The sequence below is a fragment of the Lycorma delicatula genome, chromosome 10 (genome assembly GCF_047948215.1).
Source record: "Lycorma delicatula isolate Av1 chromosome 10, ASM4794821v1, whole genome shotgun sequence".
Classification (NCBI taxonomy): Eukaryota; Metazoa; Arthropoda; class Insecta; order Hemiptera; family Fulgoridae; genus Lycorma; species Lycorma delicatula.
Window position 1 is genome coordinate 74,649,306 of NC_134464.1, and position 21,522 is coordinate 74,670,827.

Consider the following 21,522-nt stretch of genomic DNA (forward strand, 5'->3'; position numbering starts at 1 on the left):
AAATTATAGTAAGCGAGTTGCAAAAAAAAAGTATAAATGCCAACTTATGAAACAAAAAAAAACCTAAACAAACTGAAAGGCTTTCCTACAACTTTATCTAAACCATTATTTAACCCGTTCTACTGTTCATTCCAGCCACCCGTATTCCCCATTTCTGTGTTGCTACTAGCTGTTTAAAACCACAGGCATCTTAAGTTTTTTTCCTTAGTCTATTTATTATTTATGCTAACATTAGTGATGGGCTGCTATATATTTTCCGGTTTTTCTCATCATTTCCTTAATTTTTGTTTCACAAAATATTTTAAAAGCATCTCTTAATTCTCGCTTAATTTCCATTCAACTTTTTTAAAATTATTTTTACTACTTTATATACACATAAAAAAAATTTTTTTTTTTTTAATACCTAATAAATTATTGTTTTTTTTTTTTTTAATTATTATTAAATTAATTAATTAATTTAATTTTTTTATTAATTTTTTTACTTGCGTTTCTTTTGAATACCTTATTTTCATAATATTTATACATTTTTTTATTTATATTATTTAATAAATATTTTTATCTTCACATTAAACTATTTAAAAACAAATTTTAATCTCAAATTTATTTGAATTGCTAAGATTATCAACCGTTTCTTTATCAACCGTAAAACAGTGCTTTATTAACTAAACATCCAAAATTAAAGATCAGTATATATATATATACTATTCAAAGGAAGTTAAAAGAAAAAATAGATTCAGAACACTGATTTGTTGAGAACTAACGTAACCTTACTCCAAACGGATAGAATACGTTCTTATGAGATAAAAATATGCATATTTATTTTTTTTTAATACTTCAACACTTTTCTTTTTAAGATAAAATAATAAATATTTTTAAAAGAATAAAGTAAACACAATGTTTATCCACACACATAAATCATACAATAAAATTTACATTTTGATTTACATTAAAAATTAAATTTAATAAATAGTAAAAAATTCTATTTTGATTTCATATTCGCGACATTTATAACATAATTTAATAAAGTAAATAAACTTGGTGCTACTGCTCTAAATTAAAATAAGTAAAACCATCTCAGTATTTCGTGCGGTGTTCGAATCCCGGAAAGGCATGGCATCTTTTCAAACGTTACCAATTTCCACCGGGCTAATGACTATAGCTGTTGATACCCGCTTTTTCATAACAAAAAAAAAGTAAAAATTCCAAATTCGGTAAAATTATTAATTGTTATTAAAACAATTCTCCTTCAACTACTTTAAATTCTGTCAAGTGCTATATCATTTATTAGACTTAAAACTGACTGATAGTTGTTAGTAGATGTAGTGTTCGGAGTAATAGTTGTCGGTAGGGTATTTCTAAAATAGTGGGCTGGCTATGCTTTTTCGGATTCTACTTGTAAAACTAAACAAAAAATAACCTTAGGAAAAATGACAATTTCTGCTTCGTTCTCCCGCTGTCCGCCATTCTGTTAATTTTATATAGAAATTTATATCTAAAGTTCGAATAGACGAATCACATTAATATTTGATAAGCATCTTGGTAATAAAGTTTTAAAATTATCAAAAAATCATGACTTAAATATATTCGCAAATTACAAAATGGCGGCCATGTTTATTTTTCAATCCATTATATGTCCATAAATATTAGTTTTATCAAAATTTATGTTATTTTCTAAAATATTAAGCCTTTCATTTTGAACAAAATGACATTTTACTTTTGAAAATCGGTTAAAAAATAGTCGAGTTATGGGTGAAACTTAATGTTGTAATTTTGTGTCTGTTTTCGCATCCTCCACTTTACGTTCAATTCGATTAAATATTAATTGGTTTTTATTTATTGTTAATTCTAGTATTGTAAATTAGTATCAAATTAAGTAATAATTTTCTTACAATAATATAAATAATAATTATGATACAAAATTACAACATTAATTTTCTCCCACATTTCGGCTATTTGTTAACCAATTTTAAAAAATGAAATGTTATTTTTCTAACGGCTTTTACGTACGTTTCTAACGGCTTAACGTACTGCATAGTCTTAAGCGTTATCTGAAAAAAATCGGGTATTTTTCCTTTGTAACCAGATGTCGAGTATTTAGAAAACTTTTATAAACGGTGTTTATATCATTAAATTCGATAAGGAACAAAATTTTAACAAATTTTGTTTGTTAAAATTTTGTTCATTAAAATTTTAACAAATTTTTGTTTGTTATGTTTCAAAACGTAAATTTCATGTTTTAATGTACAAATATTACCATAAAAATAACTTACTACATCCTATTAGAAAGTAGTTAAAAAATATCTATTTCCAAGATTTTTTTTTCTATTATAAAATTGATGTATGTTGCTGTACATATAAGAATTCTATTAAAAAAAGGAAGATGCAATTAATTCTAATTTTTTTCAATCATCTTGTTTCTTAAAATTTATCTTTCAGATTAAAATACTAATAAAAAGGAAGAAAAAAATAATAACCAATAAAAATTAAGTTTTATATAAATATATTTATATAATTTTGGAATAGTATGAAAGAGCATAATCTAACAGATTGAAAGTAGACAGAGAGTTTTTATTATCATCCTGAATTTCGATGTCATTATTTTTTGAATAATGCATTAATTAAGCAAATTAAATTATTATTTTTGCTAAAAAAATAAAATAAAATGGAAAAATTTCAAAACAAAATTAACTTATAAAAAATATTTTTTTTATGAAATAGCGAGCATCAACAGCTATGGAATTAGCCTGGTGGAAACTGATAGCGTATTAAAATATGCCATGCCTAACCGAGATTCAAACCCGAGACTTTTCCATGAAATTCCAAGACGCTACCTACCCAGCCTCGAAGGCAAAAAAAAGAAGAAAAGCTAAGCCGACAAAAAAAATTTGCATTATATGTTTTACAATTCTTTAAATCTTGAATTTTTTACTTTAAAATCTTCTATTTTAGTATCAAAAATAATTACTATCAGACTGTCAGAAAAATTATTTTTTTGAAATCACAGCCTTTAAAGATAAACCTCGACATCACATAAATGAATAACTTTAAAAAAAAATATGAATCAGTTAAATATGTCATATAAATGATGTCATTTAATAAAACTGTTAGCAACAAAATAAAATAACTGAGAAAAACTTGATAACTCTTAATTTAGTGCCGACTTCAAAGCAATTTTTTTTTTTTATTATTTATTTTAGATGTTTATTATACTCGTACATATTTAATTTATATTTTAGTTTATTTTTACTGCGTCTTTTAGTCATGTTTTTTATTTAAATTTTTGTTAGGCCTGAAAAAACACTTCATATATGAAAAAATATCGTTTGTGAGAATTGTAAAGCGAGAAAACTGCGTTTTGATAAAAACAGAAATAACGCAGCGTGGTACTATTGAGCGAGAAGAAAAGATAATTGGTATTAGAGATATCAGTTATTTTATGTATTATATATATATAATATATATATATATATATATATATAGTGTAATATATAAAAATATAAATTCAAAAGAGATTTCATTTATAATTTTATATTTTTTAAGTATAAGCCCAAATTTTCTTTGAAACTACGAATTTAAATGACATCATGCAATAACATCACATTAAAGCAAACCAATATTAAAATATAATTGCAGAGAATAAAAACAATAAACTGGAAACGCTCACAAACATTTATTATTTTTTAAATTAAATCAATGGTTTTAATCATATATATATATATATATATATATATATATATATATATTACTTCCTTATTTTCCATTGATGATGGTTGTTCATTGATTAAAACCATTGATTTAAATAAAAAAATTATAAATGTTTGTGAAAAACTTAAGTAAAAACATAAATAAAAAATAAGCAAATAAGTGAATAAATTAAATAGAAATAAGTAAATAAATGTAACAGAAAAAATAAAAAAAATATAAATAATAAAGTAAACAGTCGCAACGAAACGAATACTTTAAACAGAAATTTTTTTGTGATAAGAGTAAAAACAATAAATGACTGCTGTCTTTTTAGTCGATCCCAGTTTGACCTGAAGGGTTCAGTAATTTAGATGTTTTTAAGCTAACTTTAAACTTACCACTGGGATTATCTAAAACAACAGTTGTTTTTTGTATTTTTTTTTACTTTTATTCTAAAAATATTGTTTAACCTACTCGTTTTACAGTGTTTTAAAATGCTGAGATTAATATTTTATTCTTAAGTTCTCTTATCTCGTTTATTTATTTATTGGCTTATATTGTTATTTATTCTTTTAACAACCTATAGAAATTAATATATAATTTTAGATTTAAGTAATACTTTTTTTTTTGTAAAGACATTTGAGCGTTTACCGATAGTGTAATTTATTTCAATAATTGTTTAGCATATCTGTTTAGTTAAAAAATATGTTTAAATTACCTATTAAATGCCATGTAATTTTTCACATTAAATTCTTCCATTTTAGTATCAAAAAGAGAGTTACTACGGGAACGTCAGAGAATATCTTATTTTTTGCCTCACAATTTGATTATTTACAATCGACTTCGAGTAAGGAACCACTAGTAAATAGTATTAAAAAAAGCACGATGAATGTTTTCCAATGAACACCCCCAATAAAAAGTACGTATAAATAAATGACACACACACACACACACACACACATATATATATATATATATATCAACACACACTCGCACTGATTAAGAGCACAAGCACATAGGTAAAATAGCTGATAAAGATCTAATGAATAACCAACCAAAAAATATATGAAATCATTAAACAATAAAAAAACCAAACTAATAGTAACTTAAAAAAACTCGTGGAAATAAACGGGAACAGGCTCCTCATCAAGGCATAGAAGTATGTTCATCACATGTATGATATTGAACCAGCTTAAAAGTCACTCAGATTCCCCAAGTTCAGCACATGTAGACGTTTAAGTTGCCTGACATCCTCGCTTTTTATTTTCGAAATTAATTGGTAGATAGTTCACACGCTTATCTAACCGCTGTCTATAATTTGAACTTAACCTTTTGATCTCTTTGCGAACATAAAGTTATTCTAAGTAGACGTGAATTTCTTCGTTTCGTGCAAACTACCGTGTCTCTGTAATGGATTTCACCAACTTATTCTGGAAATTATGTACAATCTCGTTGTTACTCATGCTATTCGTACCCTCTATGTCATACGTTCATACCGGTTTTAAAACCATGTTGTCTATTATAACACTTGAATGTTGTTAAATAAATAACAAAATATATATAACAAAAACAACGAAATCGTTATACAAAGTGACCCACGGAGAAGCTTTCAGGACATGTTTTGCTGGTGAAAATAATTGATATAAATATAGGTCTGGAAACGATTTGTTTTTTAGTTAGGCTACCAAAAAAAAAGATTTCATAATATTCAAAAGTAAATTACACAATTTTTAAAAGGAATTTTTATTAGGTACAAAAGGTATAATAGGATTTTCTATTTTTGGTTATTTTGCTTCAATAAAAAACCGTTTATATTTACTTTTTATTTGCTGTATTTACATTAATTTTTCTCAGAATTTCTCTACAGGTTTTGTTACTAAATCTTCCTCATTTATTGGTTATTTAACAATGCTACTGTTTGTAGTCAATTTATTAGCTTGTAGCCATTTATTATTGTACATATTATTATTGTATATTAACCATTATCATTCAATATTGTACTACAAACCTAAGAAAAAAAATTGTTTTTCGACACTGAATATTGTATTTTAAATCTGATATGCTAAAACTACTGGAGTTACCATTCTGAAACCTATTTTATCCTATTTTCCAGGTTAAATTAGCTAGAAAATCACCAACGTTACTCCTTAATTTGGGTCCCAAAAATTACAGTAGGGTTTTTTTTTATTAGAAGTGCTAAGATCGGGGCAAAATCTTTCCCTAACCATTTTTTTTAAACTTTTTTTTATATCTCCTCCCTAATTCGGATTCACAGTTAAGTATAACGCAGTCCAAGGGAGTCTCCTTTTACTCAAACGGGCCTTCCCGCTCACCAGCTGAACATCCGGCAAAGCAGGTTGGCCCACCGGTTAGCTCTTTTACTTTATGCCTTCCTCTAACCCCCAGCGAGGAGACTCCAGATACAGCAGTGTCGTAACCTTTATCTCCACTCCACGGGCCGGGTCTCGGTCTTTTGAGTGCCTTATGCCACAAATGGGGCGTCCCCAAGGGTATCCCTCACTGGAACTTTGATCTTGACTTCTCCCCTCAAAGGGGTCAGATCCAGATGATAGCTAGCCATAACTAGAAAAAAAGCGTTTCCAGATCTACGCTTATATAAACTGTTTTAATTAGTAGAACACTTCCTGAAAGTTTTCCCGTGGGACACTCTGTATAAGACACTTCAGTAAAATAATTTCTGTACATGGAACATTAATTTACCGAATGATTGCAATAAAATTTGGGATTTATTTCTTCTATTAATAAAATGGATATAGTCATGTACAGTTATTTTTACTGTTTTAAGATAATAATAAAATCAATTTTGTTAAATTAGAAAAACGTTAAGAGGAAAAGATTGATTAACAGAAAATACTGAAAGACTAACAAAGGAATTAACGTCCCAGAAACAGTTGGATGACAAAATAAAATCAAATTTAATCTATATAGAAAATGTAAAACGTAATTTAATTTTTATATTTTATAAAATAACAAAAATTAATTGTTATATTTTTATTTTGTTACAGTTGCTGAACGAAGATGCCAAAGTTAAAAATCGGTGGAAAAATCCTAATATGGAAACAAACAATAATTGTAATATTTTTATCGATATTATTAGTTGCATCAGCAGCAAGAAATCGATCAAAAAGCGATAAAAGAAAATCGCAACAAATAAATCAACAACAAGAGACAGAAAAAGAAATAAATATATGTGATTTGCAAGCACATAGACATTTAAATATATATTGTATATGCGACGATAACCATAACGCATCAACAGCGACATGTTGGATATTTCAACACGGTGAAAAAGAAGATTCAATGATATGGGATAAATTTGCATCGCAACCGAGAATAACAAAATTAGATTTTCATTATAGAGCTGTTACATCGCAACATTTTGTACCGAGTCGTGCTTTAAGTCGTTTGAAACAGCTTAAAACTTTGGAGATTGTTTATAGTAATATCGAACGGATTGAAAAATTTGCATTCGCTAATTTGACTTTATTACAAGATTTAGCGTTAACTAGAAATCAAATCGTTGCACTTGAACCATTTGCATTTTCGCATTTACCGGAATTAAAAGTTATAACGTTGGGTGAAAATCATATTATAGAATTACGAAAGGATGTTTTTGTCGATTTACCGAGCTTAAGAAAACTTTATATAGATCGAAATAATTTAACAACGATACAGGAACGTTCATTTTCACAATTAAATGAACTGGAAGAATTAGAGTTACATGGAAATCAATTAGCTGTTATAACACCACAAACATTTTACGGTCTCGGCAGATTGAAAAGGTTAGATTTACATCAAAATCGGTTATCGGTTATAGGTGAGGGTACATTTTCTGAAATGCCAAGATTAGAAGAATTAATATTGGAAGGTAATCGATTACAATATCTTAATGAAAGAGCATTTTCTGGGCTATATAATTTATATCGTCTCGTTTTAAGTGAGAATCGTTTACAAAGTCTACAACCTGCATTATTTAAACCGCTTACTTCTATCCGTTTCTTGGATTTGAGGGATAACTCATTAGAAACTTTATCACAAGAAACAGTACATCCAATTATGCCAAACCTTAAAAATACAACATCTTATTTCTACTTAGAAGGTAAGTCAGAAATATATATATATATATATATAATTTATAATTATTTAATTTTAATTATAAATCTGATTTTTACTTCCGAAAATTGAGAATTTTTTTTTTCGAAGTTTTTTTTTATATTTAAGCACCTATCAAAACTAATCCGGAAGATAAAAGGGAACCAGTTAAGTCAATTTTAATATGATTTGGTATTCTTAAGGATATAAGAAGATACTCAAATATACGTTTAGGTAATTTTGATGTAAATATTTCTACCAAACTGTAAATAGGAATAAAAATTACATCCTAGCCGCGAATTTAGGTTTTTTATAAAAATTGGTTGGTTTTGTTTTAAATTAGTTACTACAGTTTTTTTCCGTTTAGTGCATTCAAAGAGACCTTTGTCAGATCAAATATGTGGAAATTTATATTAAAAATATAATTTTAAAGGATGTCTGATTTTTTTTTAATTTCATAACATTTTTATCTTACTTTACCGACTTTTCGCTGAAAATTACAGAATTACTTTCGGTCGCATAGTGAAAGTGTGCGGGGATGAAAATGAATCTTCTTTACATTCTGTCTGAAGTATAGGGAGTAAGAAAATACCATTCACTTAAATTGGGGTTTCCTTATATTTATATATATATATATATGTGTGTGTGTGTGTGTGTGTGTGTGTGTGTGTGTGTGTGTGTGTGTGTGTGTGTATATATATATAGTCCTATTTCGGTATCGATCCAAGACCGACACCGGGCTTGAATCAACCACCAAACCCGGAAAACTGAAGAATCTAACCACGAATTCACCAAACAAACTCAGAAAATTATAAGAGGAACCAAATGACAAGCCCAAAAACACTTGATTCAACAAATAGAAGAAAGTTCCAAGGAAACTAACTCCCGAGACTATTATAAAATTTTTGGTCAGGCTCTTCAAAGATATGAACCACCCATCCTTATGCTGAGAGGAAAAAAAGGAAATATGGCCCACACCAATAAAGAAAACATTGAAATTCTGGCAGAAACCTTCAATAGACTTCTCAACTGTGACGACCCCCCAGAGCTTTTTGAAATTGACACTGAAACTCCAGTTAAAACTTCACTGGTAAATATCAACCCACCAACAATTCAAGAAGTTCTCGCAGCCTTAAATGAAATAAAAAACTACAAAGCAATCGGAGAAGACCAGCTTTTCGCAGAACTCTGAAAACACTCATCAGTTTATTCAGTTAAAACTTCCCTACATCTATGTCTCGTGAAAATATGGAACGAAGAAAACCTTCCAGAACACTGGACCACAGCCCTCATTCATCCATTACATAAAAAAGGGGATAAAACTAATCCGGAAAACTGCAGAGGCATATCTCTCCTGGATTGCACATACAAAATCCTGTCGAGAATCATATACAACCGATGAAAAAATCAACTTGAACTGGAACTTGGGGAGTACTAAGGAGGATTTAGGGCATGGAGAAGTTGCCCGGACCAAATAATATCCCTAAAACTTATGATGGATTTATACAAAAACGGAAAAAAACAACTAATAATCACCTTCGTCGACTTTAAAAGGGCCTATGATTGTATACACCGACCATCCATGCTGAATATTCTGAGAAACTTGGGCCTTCACCCTAAAGTGAGAGGTGAACTCTCTCGACCCTTCTCCATAAAAACTGGATTGAGGCAAGGAGACGGCCTCTCACCACTCCTTTTTAACTGCGCCCTCGAATTTGACATGAGAAAATGGTATGAAATAAATCCCAAAAATATAAAAATGGGTACTAAGAAAAACTCCATCACACTAAATTGCCTGGGATTTGCAGATGACCCCGCTCTTTTAGCAAATAATATTCAAGAAGCCAAAACACAAATCATGAGCCTTCAAAACCTAGCACAAAAGATAGGGCTTCATATCTCTTTCGAGAAAACTGAACTAATGGCCATAGATCCTCTGGTAATAGAGCAAATTACGGTAAAAAATCAGAAAATTAAAATAGTAAAACAATTTAAATATCTAGGGGAAATAATAACTTAAATTTAAATGAAAAATTGACATGGCAAAACAGGACAAATAAAATGATTAAATCCCAAAAATTAACTTGGTTAACATATAACAAAAAATGCCTTTCGACTAAAACAAAACTTAAACATTATAAAACTGTAGTTCATCCACAAGTCACCTACGGAAGCGAGACCCTTTTCAAAATCACTCAGAAAACCCGAATTGATAAAATTCTGAAAATAGAGAGGAGAATTGTCAGAACGTGTATCAATAAAAAACACCAAAAAGATGGCCAATGGTGGATTGTGCCAAATGAGGTGGTGTATCGAGAAATAGAGCCTGTTACTGATACTATGCGGAAAAAAGAATCTCTTTCTTTGGTCATCCCATAAGGACACTGGAAACAAGACTGTCATGAAATATCATTGAAAAGCTCAGGTTCCAAAAACTAGAGGTAGGATGGATCAAAGAAATTAAAGAAGATATAAAAGAATTGGGAATTTCCCTGACTGACCTACAGAATAAAACTGCAAAAATTACAAAGCTAAAAGACAAAAACATTACATTTAAACAAAAGACAGACAAACGACAAAATACAAGGAAGAGGTTGTTACGGATGAAGAAATACTGGGCAGCTCGGAAGAGTAAAATAACACGATTTTCTCAGAAAAGATCTAACTAAAATTGACATAAGTGGTCCCATGTTGGCCGTAAAAGTATAATAATAATAATAATATAGTCCTATTTATAAAACCTTGTTGCTCGAAAATCTCTAAGACAGTCAAATTAATTTCATTGAACTCTACGTATGCTGTACTAATGTATATGAAGTTATGTACGAGAAAAATTAATGAAGATTAAGTCGTTCTTGAGTTACGATCAATTTATGCTTAAATTTTGTGCTCTGAAATCTCCAAAACTACTAGACCAATTTCATTGTAATATATTTTTAAGCAGGGCAAGTTAGAAGCATAGTTCCTTATAACGCTGTAGGTTGGAACGTTGACGTTTCTTTATCTGCGGTGTCTATTGTAAGCAATATTAAAAAAATTATATAACCAAATTAAATTAAAGGAAAGTCAGTCTTGTTTTTTAAAATAATTAAAAGTAAAAGATTAAATTTTTGTTTAAAAGTGTATTTTTAATCTAAACTTCCATATAATGTATATCTAATATGACGATTGCAGCTGTAGTAAGATGTATATGACGAATTCAATCAACGAAATTTTTTTATCTTTTGCTGGTTTTACCTTATTATTTTTGTAACGTTTAGTAACATAATGATCTTTTTATTCATAATATAGTTATAATTATCCGTTTTAATTGTGTAATATGGCAAATAAATATATATTCTTTCGGTCAAAGAATAGATCTCTGGAAAAGCGCTAATCTTTGAGGAAAAGAAAAAAATATAAAATAATAAGTTAAAAAGTTAACTTTTGTAAATTATTCTTACCAAATTTCACGATTAACCAATATGAATAACAGTCTAGTTTCTTAAGGAAATATTTTATATCCTTTTAACAACCTTTGGAATAAATGAAGATAATTTCATTTTTTTAAATAATATTTATTAACCAGAAATACTCTATAAAGTTTGTAATTTTTCTGTCTGGAATATATTATTGAATTAAATCAATATTCAAAACTAACAAAACATAATGCAATCAAAATTAATAAAATCAAACAATGTCGTGAAACATGATGAACCGATTATATAAATTTACCAAAAAAAACATTATAACATTAGTGTTAAAGCATGTAAAATTTTATCTCGTTCAATATATTCAGAGTAATTACTGGATTTTCCTTCTACTTTAATCAAACATTTCCTAATATGCTACTCTTTTATTCACAAAAAAAGATATTCATTTAGCAACAAACATGATTATTAAAACAAGTAGCACATAGGTAATTTATCATGCTTAATAAGATTTGGAGGTAATAAGTAAAAAAAAAAAAAAATGGCTAATCATTTACATATAAATTGACATATTTTCTGGAGTTTTAAACTTAAAAAACTGAGCTAAAAACTTTTAAAAAAATATAAAAGACCTAAAAACTAGAATATGTTGGATTTATAATTTAGACATAATAAAAAATCTTTCTTAATATGTGTTTAATCGATCTGTCATACATAAATTATAACCTGTCTAATTGTTCCTAAATACAGGATGAATTGAGAAAAAAAATGTTTTTTATTGTCATCATAACTAAAAATACCAAGTATATCCAAAAAAAAATTTTTACAATCCTTAAGGAAAAACTAACAAAATACGAAATTATACAAATTTAAAAAAAAAACTGAGAAAGGACCCTTCGATATAACAAATCTAAAATTACTTTAAGAAATGTAAGGAAAATTTTAAGAATTATCCATGACCGAAGAAAAACGAAAGACGGATACAGAAGGAGTCAAATAAAGAAATTTACAGAATTAAAGAGAAAAAAAAGAGATTAAAATTTTGAACATTTAGAAATCACATCCGCAAAAGAAGACTAAATTTTCTGGGACGTATGATTCGAATGGATTCAGATAAACAAAAAAACGCTTTGATTAATTTTGTAAATACTCAACTTCGCCCGTATACATAAAACAAGTAAAGATCTAAATCAAGTAAATGTAAAAGTAAAAGTAAAAAATTGTCAAGATATAAAAATTTAGAGTAAAAATCCGCAGAATTCTTGTGAAAGCAAAAAAGAAAAGAGATGAATATGCTGGACAGAAAAGCTAAAAATACAGCATAGTGAAAGAATAAAAGAACTCTGGAGGAGAAAAAGAGAAAATCAAAACAAAAGGAACTGAATGATATTTGCGCGGTTCGTGCAAGCATGTTTGAAAAAAAATTTGGATACATGCGATTGGAAGAATAAAAAAGAAATTAATGGAAGAGCTATACGTTATTTTCTCCTTCCATTTGAACAAGCAGAATTCCTTGACACAGTACTTATCAAATGGAAATACGCATGAAAAAAAGTGCGCTACTCTCAGTTTAGTTATCACCTTATTATCCAAAACACAGTTTTTTTGTTGGATGTAATTTAATATTAAATTTTATATTATAAATAATAAAGTGGTAGATTATATTTACGAAAATTCACTCATTTTATAGTAAATTTCAAAGTATGTTAATATTTTTAAAAATGTATAAAAGAATTTAATTTTTTTAAGCAAATAATGAATGTTTTCTTACCTGGGCAATTAGTAACGCGAAAATCAGTTTAAAAAAAACACCGGAACTAACACAACGTAGCAACACTAAATACTTTTTATTAAAACTGTGTTTAGGAAAATAAATTATTATCCAGAGATATTGGGTTTTTGTTTTGATTTTTAATTAACTTTAATCCATTTTTTGTTTAATTCAATTTTCCTCATTTTCTATAAGTTTATCAAACATGTACAGAAAAGTTTTATTAAGTTACGCTTTATTAGCTGGAATAAAACTTACTATTAGCCTTATAAAAATAAGGAAAACTATTAAATTATAAGTCTTAATTAATTACAAGTCTTCTTTTGTTGACATTAAGTTATTGATTATGGGAGAGGATTAAAATTCTGTATATAACTAAAAAGAAAATTACATAATACCACTTATTTTTTATAAAATTAATATGTGGAATAAAGATTATGGAAACTCAAATTTTCCCACAAAAAAAAATAATCATACAAATACTATAATACCGATTCAGATGCGATCGCGCACTCTCACTTTCACTCTGTCTCTTTCTCTCTTATAGTTTCTCTCGCATAGTTTCAACTTTCAATTTTGTATTAATATTTCAAAACGCTTATTTCGGCGAAATCACAGAAAGGAAGAAGAACTTCTAGGGCTACTAGAATTTATGATCGCAGACCAGGTGAATCTACCCCAAAGCGTTCAACAGATTCATAGAGTTGAAAGGCTTGATGAGCAACGTATATAATACTCGGATCAAAATCAAGCTCAAACCAGAAGAAATAAGTTAGAAATAAATCAATGTTTGATTATCACCCTGAAATTGACTGTCTGAATTTGAACGATATTCAAATTGGTAACATGATTAAAATAAGTAAGGAATGTTGTGTCAAAAAGATCCCTTTCGGTACGCCGGAAAGCGAAGGTAGATTTCACCGATGCTAACTAGGGAATAAAAAAGATTTCCACCTTAAAGTTAAGAAAAACTTCAAATTTACTCAATACGACAATGGTTCCATGTGAAAAAAGTTTCACATGTTTAGCATACGACAACCCCCCCCCCCCCCTTCTTACAATTCCAGCAATATTTTGGTCATTCCTTGCTGTAAGAGTTGGTCATATCAAAAATTGTTTCAGACAATAATTTTAGGTAATGTTTAGAAGACTAACGACCACTTTAAATCGATTCGATACTGTGCCTGTTAAGGGAGGTATGATTTTTTTATCTTCGAAACCCCATTCTTTCCACCCCCTGGGCCAATGGTTGGTGATATCAAAAAACTTTACTTCCATAAGTTTTAGGCCCTTGTCCAAAGAATAGTAGGAACTTTCATAAACTAGGTTTGGCAGGAGACAGTCACCATCTGCTGTTACTGTTGACGATGCCGAACACTCTATTTTCGTGTGCAGACGATGGGAGGAACATCGTAAAAATGCAAGAATGATGCATACCCGACCGGAGCAGCTTTCGGAGTGGCTCTTGGCTATGTCCGGAAACTGGCATAATTTTGCTATATTTGCAAGAGCAGTCCTCAGAATAAAAGAAGATGATGCAAGACGACTGGGATACTGAGGGTTTTAGTTTATACCAGGGCTGGGCATACAGCCCCGCTCCTGAGGGATCACATGCCCTGGTGTGTGGGTTCCCGTGATGGAGCGGGGACTCCTGGGGTCCGTTAGGTGTGAATGAATGAAAAGACCGAGACCCGGCCGGCGGTGTGGGTTCCCGGATACGCTTTGGCGGCTTCAGCTCCTGCCCCGTCGGTTTGAGGCTGGCAGAAGGAAAGACAGAGACCCGGTCTCCGGCGGTGGGGCTGGGAACGGCATAGCCAGGCCTGGTTTCTTCCGTTGGAGATTAGAGGCAGGCAATAAAAAGATCCGGAAAGGACACGTCCCCGAGTCGAGTATACTTAATTGGATGTCCGGCTCGGAGATGTAGGGGAAAAAACATGAAATTCTATATGCATAGAATTTGCGGTCTAAGCCGCAACGGGGATGCTAGAAAATAAATTAAAAAAATAAATCTAACAATAATTAAAAATCATTATTTTGAATTCTGGTGTAGTAGAGCAATAATTGTTTACCTTTAATTACATCTATATTAAATTGTAATTTATGAATGAAGGTAAAATGATAAAATCTTTTAATGCTCGTCAGGAATAAGATCATAATATTAAAAATCTCATAGGTTATATTTACTGGTTAGAATAGCCAAATGTATTACCGTAAAAACATAACAGTATCACAGCCACCCTGAGGGTAAGTCATACTTATATACTCAATATTCCTTAGATTTGTATTCCTTCTCCCTAATATTCAATCACTTGTGGTTTTGACTAAAACCCTATTGGATCACTGCTGAGAAATTAGCGACCTGTTTGAGTTACTTATCCTTGATTTATTGTGGTTCTCTCTACCTAAGTATTTATTTTTACACAGTACTAATAAAAAAAAACCCTCTACGAATAAATAATATTATACGAAAAAACCTGAAAATCTTCCTAGTATATTCAAAGTAAATATATTTTTTATTTTATATTCTACTATATAATAGTAATTAATTTCTCTCTAATAATAAGTCATTTTTAAGCATTAGGTAGGAATTTAACTTTTAACTCAACCTATATTAGTTCAAAATTACCAGGGGATGATGAATAAAAGCGTTTATAGAAAAAAAGAGAACGGTACATCAAAGGCTGTCATATCTTAAAATTATACTGTCGCCTGTCGGAGAAAAGGCTTAGTCGTAGTTTTAAAAATAAAAACAACAAAAAAAGCCGATGTTATTTATTTATTTTTTTTTTTAATAAAAATAATTTATAACCTTTTAAGAGGAAAATAATATTTCAACTTAAACAATAAATACAGCAAGTGATTTATCTATATAACTTGAAATATCGAACGATTGTTTTATATATTTTTGTAGATATACTTTGTAAGTGTTTTTAAATATATATATATATATATATATATATATGTATATAAACAAATTTTAAAGTACAGTACATTACAGAAAAGGTTGTTATAGGTTCTGTTAAAAGCCATCAACAGTGCACGCTCGCAGAAAGATATTTGCATGTCATTCAGTTATAAGTCTTTTCACCGATATGAGTAACAGTAGTGATAAAGCTCAGTTTACAATATATACTAAAATAGTATGCTATAATATTGAAATTTATCACGACAAAAATCAATCTACTACTCAAACTAAAAACAGACAGGTAGACAGTTTACATTAAGATAATGTAAACATACGCGTAGAAATTTCTAATAACATGTATTATCTTTTTAAAGGTAAGAAGGTGAAAATGAAATTATTTATTAGCAACAATAGATAAAATAATTTTAATATGTAACATTAAACATTTAAATATTTTTATAACTTTGTAAATTTCATGGTTATCAGTTATATTTTATTACCCAGAATACAATTCTCAGATAAATTTATGAAAAATTAACAATAATCCATTTCACAAAAAAACCCAGTGGTCTCTAGAAAGCTAATATAGCCAATTATTTTAAAGTGCATTCGTTTAAAATATGGAACGGTTTGTAGGATAATATTTTTTCCAGGAGCTAAAGTATACGGATCTATTTTCGTGTATTTATAAATTCATTTTTATTTTGTTTTAAAATTTCTTTTTTTTATATTTTTAGTTTTTTTATGGGTTTTAACGATTTTGTTATTACTTTTTAGCATGCTTATTTTATATTAAACAGATGTTTATTTATCAGTTATACAGATAAAAATTTCTTTTTATTCAACTAAACCTCTGAGATACGGTACAATATTTCTGTGTGTCTTGTTTCTAATTACAGATGAACTTTTCAAATTTACGTTTAATTTTAATACATATTATTTACATCAATTTTCTCAGAATTAAATTCTCTACAAAGTTAATTAGAAATTTTTATTTATTTATTGGTAAATTAACAAAGTTATTTTTTTTTGAAATCTAAAAAAGTGATGGGATTACTTTTATTTAATTTCATAGATCAAAAACCATAAGAAACACCAAATTTATCCTCAATTTTTTCCCAAGAATTTTAGTACTGTTTAATTTCACGGATAGAACAGATAGCACTACTAAATGTTTGGTGAGCCGAAACTCGCTAACGAACCATTTTCTGACCTACGGTTATATCAACTTTATTCTTATTTTGGTTATAGAATCATCTCCCGAGTGATTTCCATGTAATTTAGAATCACTATATACATAAAGAAGAATGTTTGCTGAGAAGAATGTTGAGAATGAGAATGTTGAGAATGCTGAGAAGAATGTTTATACGCTGTCATCAGAGGTTGAGGCCGTCAGAAGAATGGAGAAACGTAAAAAAGGTTGGCCGAAAGGAAAGCCTAGAAAGTAATTTTATTGGATCAGAAGTTATAAGAAAAGTAAAATTTTGATAATTTTTTTGACACATGAAAATGTGAAATTTTGAACCCTTTTTTTTTATTTTTTTTTTTTGAAGTGGGATGGGGCTAATGACCAAAGTAGTCGATGCCCCTAAAAACCTAAAAAAAAAAAAAAAAAAAAAAAAAAGAATGTTTGCGTATCGGTTTGTGTATTACATAGGTCTACAGTTATTTTCTGATCGTGATGAAATTTAGCATACTAATAGTTTCAGACAAAAGGAAAATTTATATCTACATTTCATTTTTAAAAAAACTACCCCCACCCTCCTTTACTCGCGCCCAGTGTAGCCTCTAACAAACCTCAAATTTTGCGATTTAGTGTACAAAAATACAGCAAGAAAATATAGTCCGTTACTATGAAAATCGCTGATTTTCGACGATTTTTTTTAATCTTATTTTTTGAAAAAAAATTATCAGTTTGTGAAACGTGTAAATTTCTTTATTTCATGAGTACTACTTTCGATGAATTTTTTTTACAGAAAAAATGACTTTTTTATAAGTTACATTGTTACATTGTTTATAAGTACGCGTGTGAAGCCGCGGGTTGGAACTAATTTAAATTAAATCTTTCTAATCCAACAATGATATTCAAATTTTAATTAATTTTTTAATTTATTATTTTGAAAATTTGAGCCGTACTTTTTTTTTAATTATTATCATATTCATATTAATATTATTACATATTAATATTATACATATTATTTCATTAATATTATGTTCATTAATATTATTACATATTTTGATCGCTGTTTTTTCTCATAAGTTAGCGAATTTAAATCTCTAATTTCCAGATAAAAGGCAAAGATACTGTTACTCTGCCACGAGATCGGGAGCTATTTTAACCGAAAGAATTTACAATTATAAATAACGTATACTATAAATAAATTATAATTTCCTCAAGTATAATTTCATAGAGTATTAAGGAAACCGAATGTAATCGACTTATTTTTTTAAATGCACACACACAACCACTCACACATATATACACACACATACCTTCTTGTATATAATATATACATAGAAATGTTTTCAGCTTTTAGGTTACCGTAAAATATATAAGCAGAGTATATCGAAACGCTGTGAAATATCAAACATACAAAAGAATCAGTAATCAGAAAGTAACTTTTCATCATGTGTAAAAGTTAAAAATGTTCATTACTGTGATTTCCTTTTGTTAATAGATAAGTGTAACATGTACAATATGACATGCCAGGTCGTGTTATACTCCTCTAACAAAATTGATGAGATATAAAAAAATTCTACGTTTTAGTTGTTAACTATACAATAACTAAAAAGTAGAATTTTTAATATGAATTTTATTTTTTTTAGTAGAAACTTTATGTATAAGTATTTAGTAATATATTGAAACGAATAAGTACAGTAATAGGTTTAGTTCTGTGAAATAATAATAGCTGTAAAAAAACATTAACTCCAGACGACTAACAAAAAAATAACTTATTACTTTTTCAAATAACTCTCTTAACTCTGTGTTAAGTTACATACGTTCAGAAGTGTTATGTTAATGTAATAATGCGTTCTAGTAAAGTACTATACAATATTATGAATTCAAATCAGTTACTACAGTACTGTATTTTCAATTACACTATAAAGGAAAGTTCTTTAAAGATTGTACAATTACCGTTTCGATTGTACTGTACCTTTGAGAAAAAAAAAACAACTTTAAAAGAAATTTAACTACACAAATATAAGTACAGAACAATATAGACTCAGTGTTGAATTTTTATTTTCTACATTTTATTTTATACCATAATACTTCAGGTTTTTATTGTAACATACGATAAAATTTTAATTGTCTTGCGATACTAACTCAATTGACATTGGTTATTTTTTTCATTTATGTCTTTATTTTCTAAATAATGCAGTTAGCCTATAACGGGATACAACAGCAATCTCCGGATGGCCGCATTATAACGGGCTCGTACTGTATTATAACTAAAAAAAAAATTAATATTTTTAAAAATTTATTTCCCTAATATTTACGTTGCAATCGTTTCATCAAGATAACAATAAGCAACTCCTCCACGGTTCAGAGAGATGAGGTTGATATCACATGTAAATGAGGTGTGGTCTTGTACAGACTCAGGCCGACCCGTTCCTGAGACAAGTGGTCAATTCAATCCTAACCACCAAAATAAATCGGAATCCACTGTCTAGTATTTAAATCTGTATTAGAGAAACTAAATTTTACTAGCGTTTGAATCTCAGAACTTTCGACTTCAAAAATCAATTAAACTTATAAATGTTTTTTCTGTAACTTTTAAAAAAACTTTTACTGGTATTAAACGAACATAACACAATATAAAATTTATGGTGAATTAACAAAAAAAGTTATCTGCCCTACATATTAATAGGTTATGAATTTTAGTTGTAATTGTAATGTTTTAGTAAACTATTTATTTTACTTGACAGCTGTATTAAATCAAGAGAAAAAATTATTTTTGAATTTTACCAATTAGAAAAAAATCTGTCAACTATCAGAAAAAAACATCATTTTAATGTGATTTAAAATTTGTTAAATAGTTGAAGTATGAAATTAAAAAATTATTATTATTATTTTAATAAAATATTTAATACAAGTTTTCATTAATAGTCTAGCGAAAAATTATATTTACAATTTTAAGTATATTAACTTTTTGCATTTGTGTGTGTAGTCATTAGAAACTGACTGAAATTCAAACTTATTTAGATAACATTTTTATTTAGTTTTTATTTATTTACTACATCTTGGCATAGTGATCCATAGACTTAACAAGCAATACAAGATTAGACAAATAATAAATACTAAAATAATAATAAATAATACATTAAACAAGTAAGGGATGCAGCTATATAAATGTTCAATTAAGAAAACTGTACTAGATATCTAAAGAAGATTTCTAGAATATCAACCCATTAAGAAAGAATTGTTACTCAACTTTTTTTTTCTGTTAGAAATTTCGAAATTATAATTGAATTTTTTCAAAAGTTAAATCCATCATCTACTTAATGAGGATTCATTATACAAATTACTAAGCCAAATGGCCAGACCATTCTGAATTTCTTAGATATGTATTTGTTTAAACCCCTGTAACTCTGTAGAATTGCATTAAATTAAAATCATCAGCATCTTTATCCTGTTAAATAATAATTAAAAATTAATTATAGTGTTCTGTATTTGTGCTGAATTTTTTAAGATATTTTACTGCAAATCAGAGTAGACAACTTAAAATAAATCTGCATTATTCAACTCAAAATATTTTCAAACATATATTTGTATAAATACTGAATAATTTATGAATTAAAATTGTTTTTAAGCCAGTTGATGTGTATGTGTGTGTATTAGAAGAAATAACTATTGGAAAAGAAGATTCATGACAGTTTCTGCTCGCATTAATAGTAAGAAAATTATAATTTACTATATATAATATTTTTTTGAGATGTTTCGATTTAAAAAAAGGTGGATTGAATAAAAGCTTACATTGTATAAATTGCTTTACTAACTTATTAATTAAGAAAAACGTAATGATTATGATAAAAGTCTCTATCTAAAAAGTAACAGATATTCTATAAATATCTTCTGTCACGTTTGTATAAACAATTCAACAAAAAATGATTATGTTTAACATTTTATGTTTTACAATAAAATATTTTTATCTCAAATTGTACATCCGTATTTCTGTTTTAATGTGTGATTTGTGTAAATATATATGTATATATATATTAATAAGGAAAATGGGTTATAAAATTTCCATTAGTGAAAGCAAACTGTTACAAAACAAGATGTTGGTTTTAAACATTTATTTAGAATAAAATATTTACTCCACACCTCTTTAAGAACAAAGTAACAATAAATAATATTTGCGTTTTATGTTTATTTAAAAATACATCTACTAAATCAGCATGAATGCACAGGCCAAAGACAACATCCAGTTTTCTTATTTAAGATAACTGAAAAGACGACAAAAGCCAACACTATACATCTCTCTCTCTTTCTCTCTCTCTCTCTCTCTCTCTCTCTCTCTCTCTCTGTGTGTGTGTGTGTGTGTGTGTTTGTGTGTGTTTATATAAGCGAATACGGGAGTTTGTGTGTGAATACATTAGGAAGTATTGCAGTACATACACTTGGGCAATGCATAATTAAC

General features: G+C 28.3%; 1 protein-coding gene across 1 annotated transcript in view; it reads left to right on the top strand.

Moving 5' to 3' along the window:
* Window positions 1-6,723: 6,723 nt before the first annotated feature.
* LOC142330887 (uncharacterized) overlaps window positions 6,724-21,522 on the top strand; it is a 191,483-nt gene continuing 176,684 nt past the window's right edge. Inside the window, exon 1 of the mRNA XM_075376355.1 lies at window positions 6,724-7,804. Within this exon, the coding sequence (XP_075232470.1) occupies window positions 6,724-7,804 (1,081 nt within the window). The remainder of the gene's footprint in view (window positions 7,805-21,522) is intronic.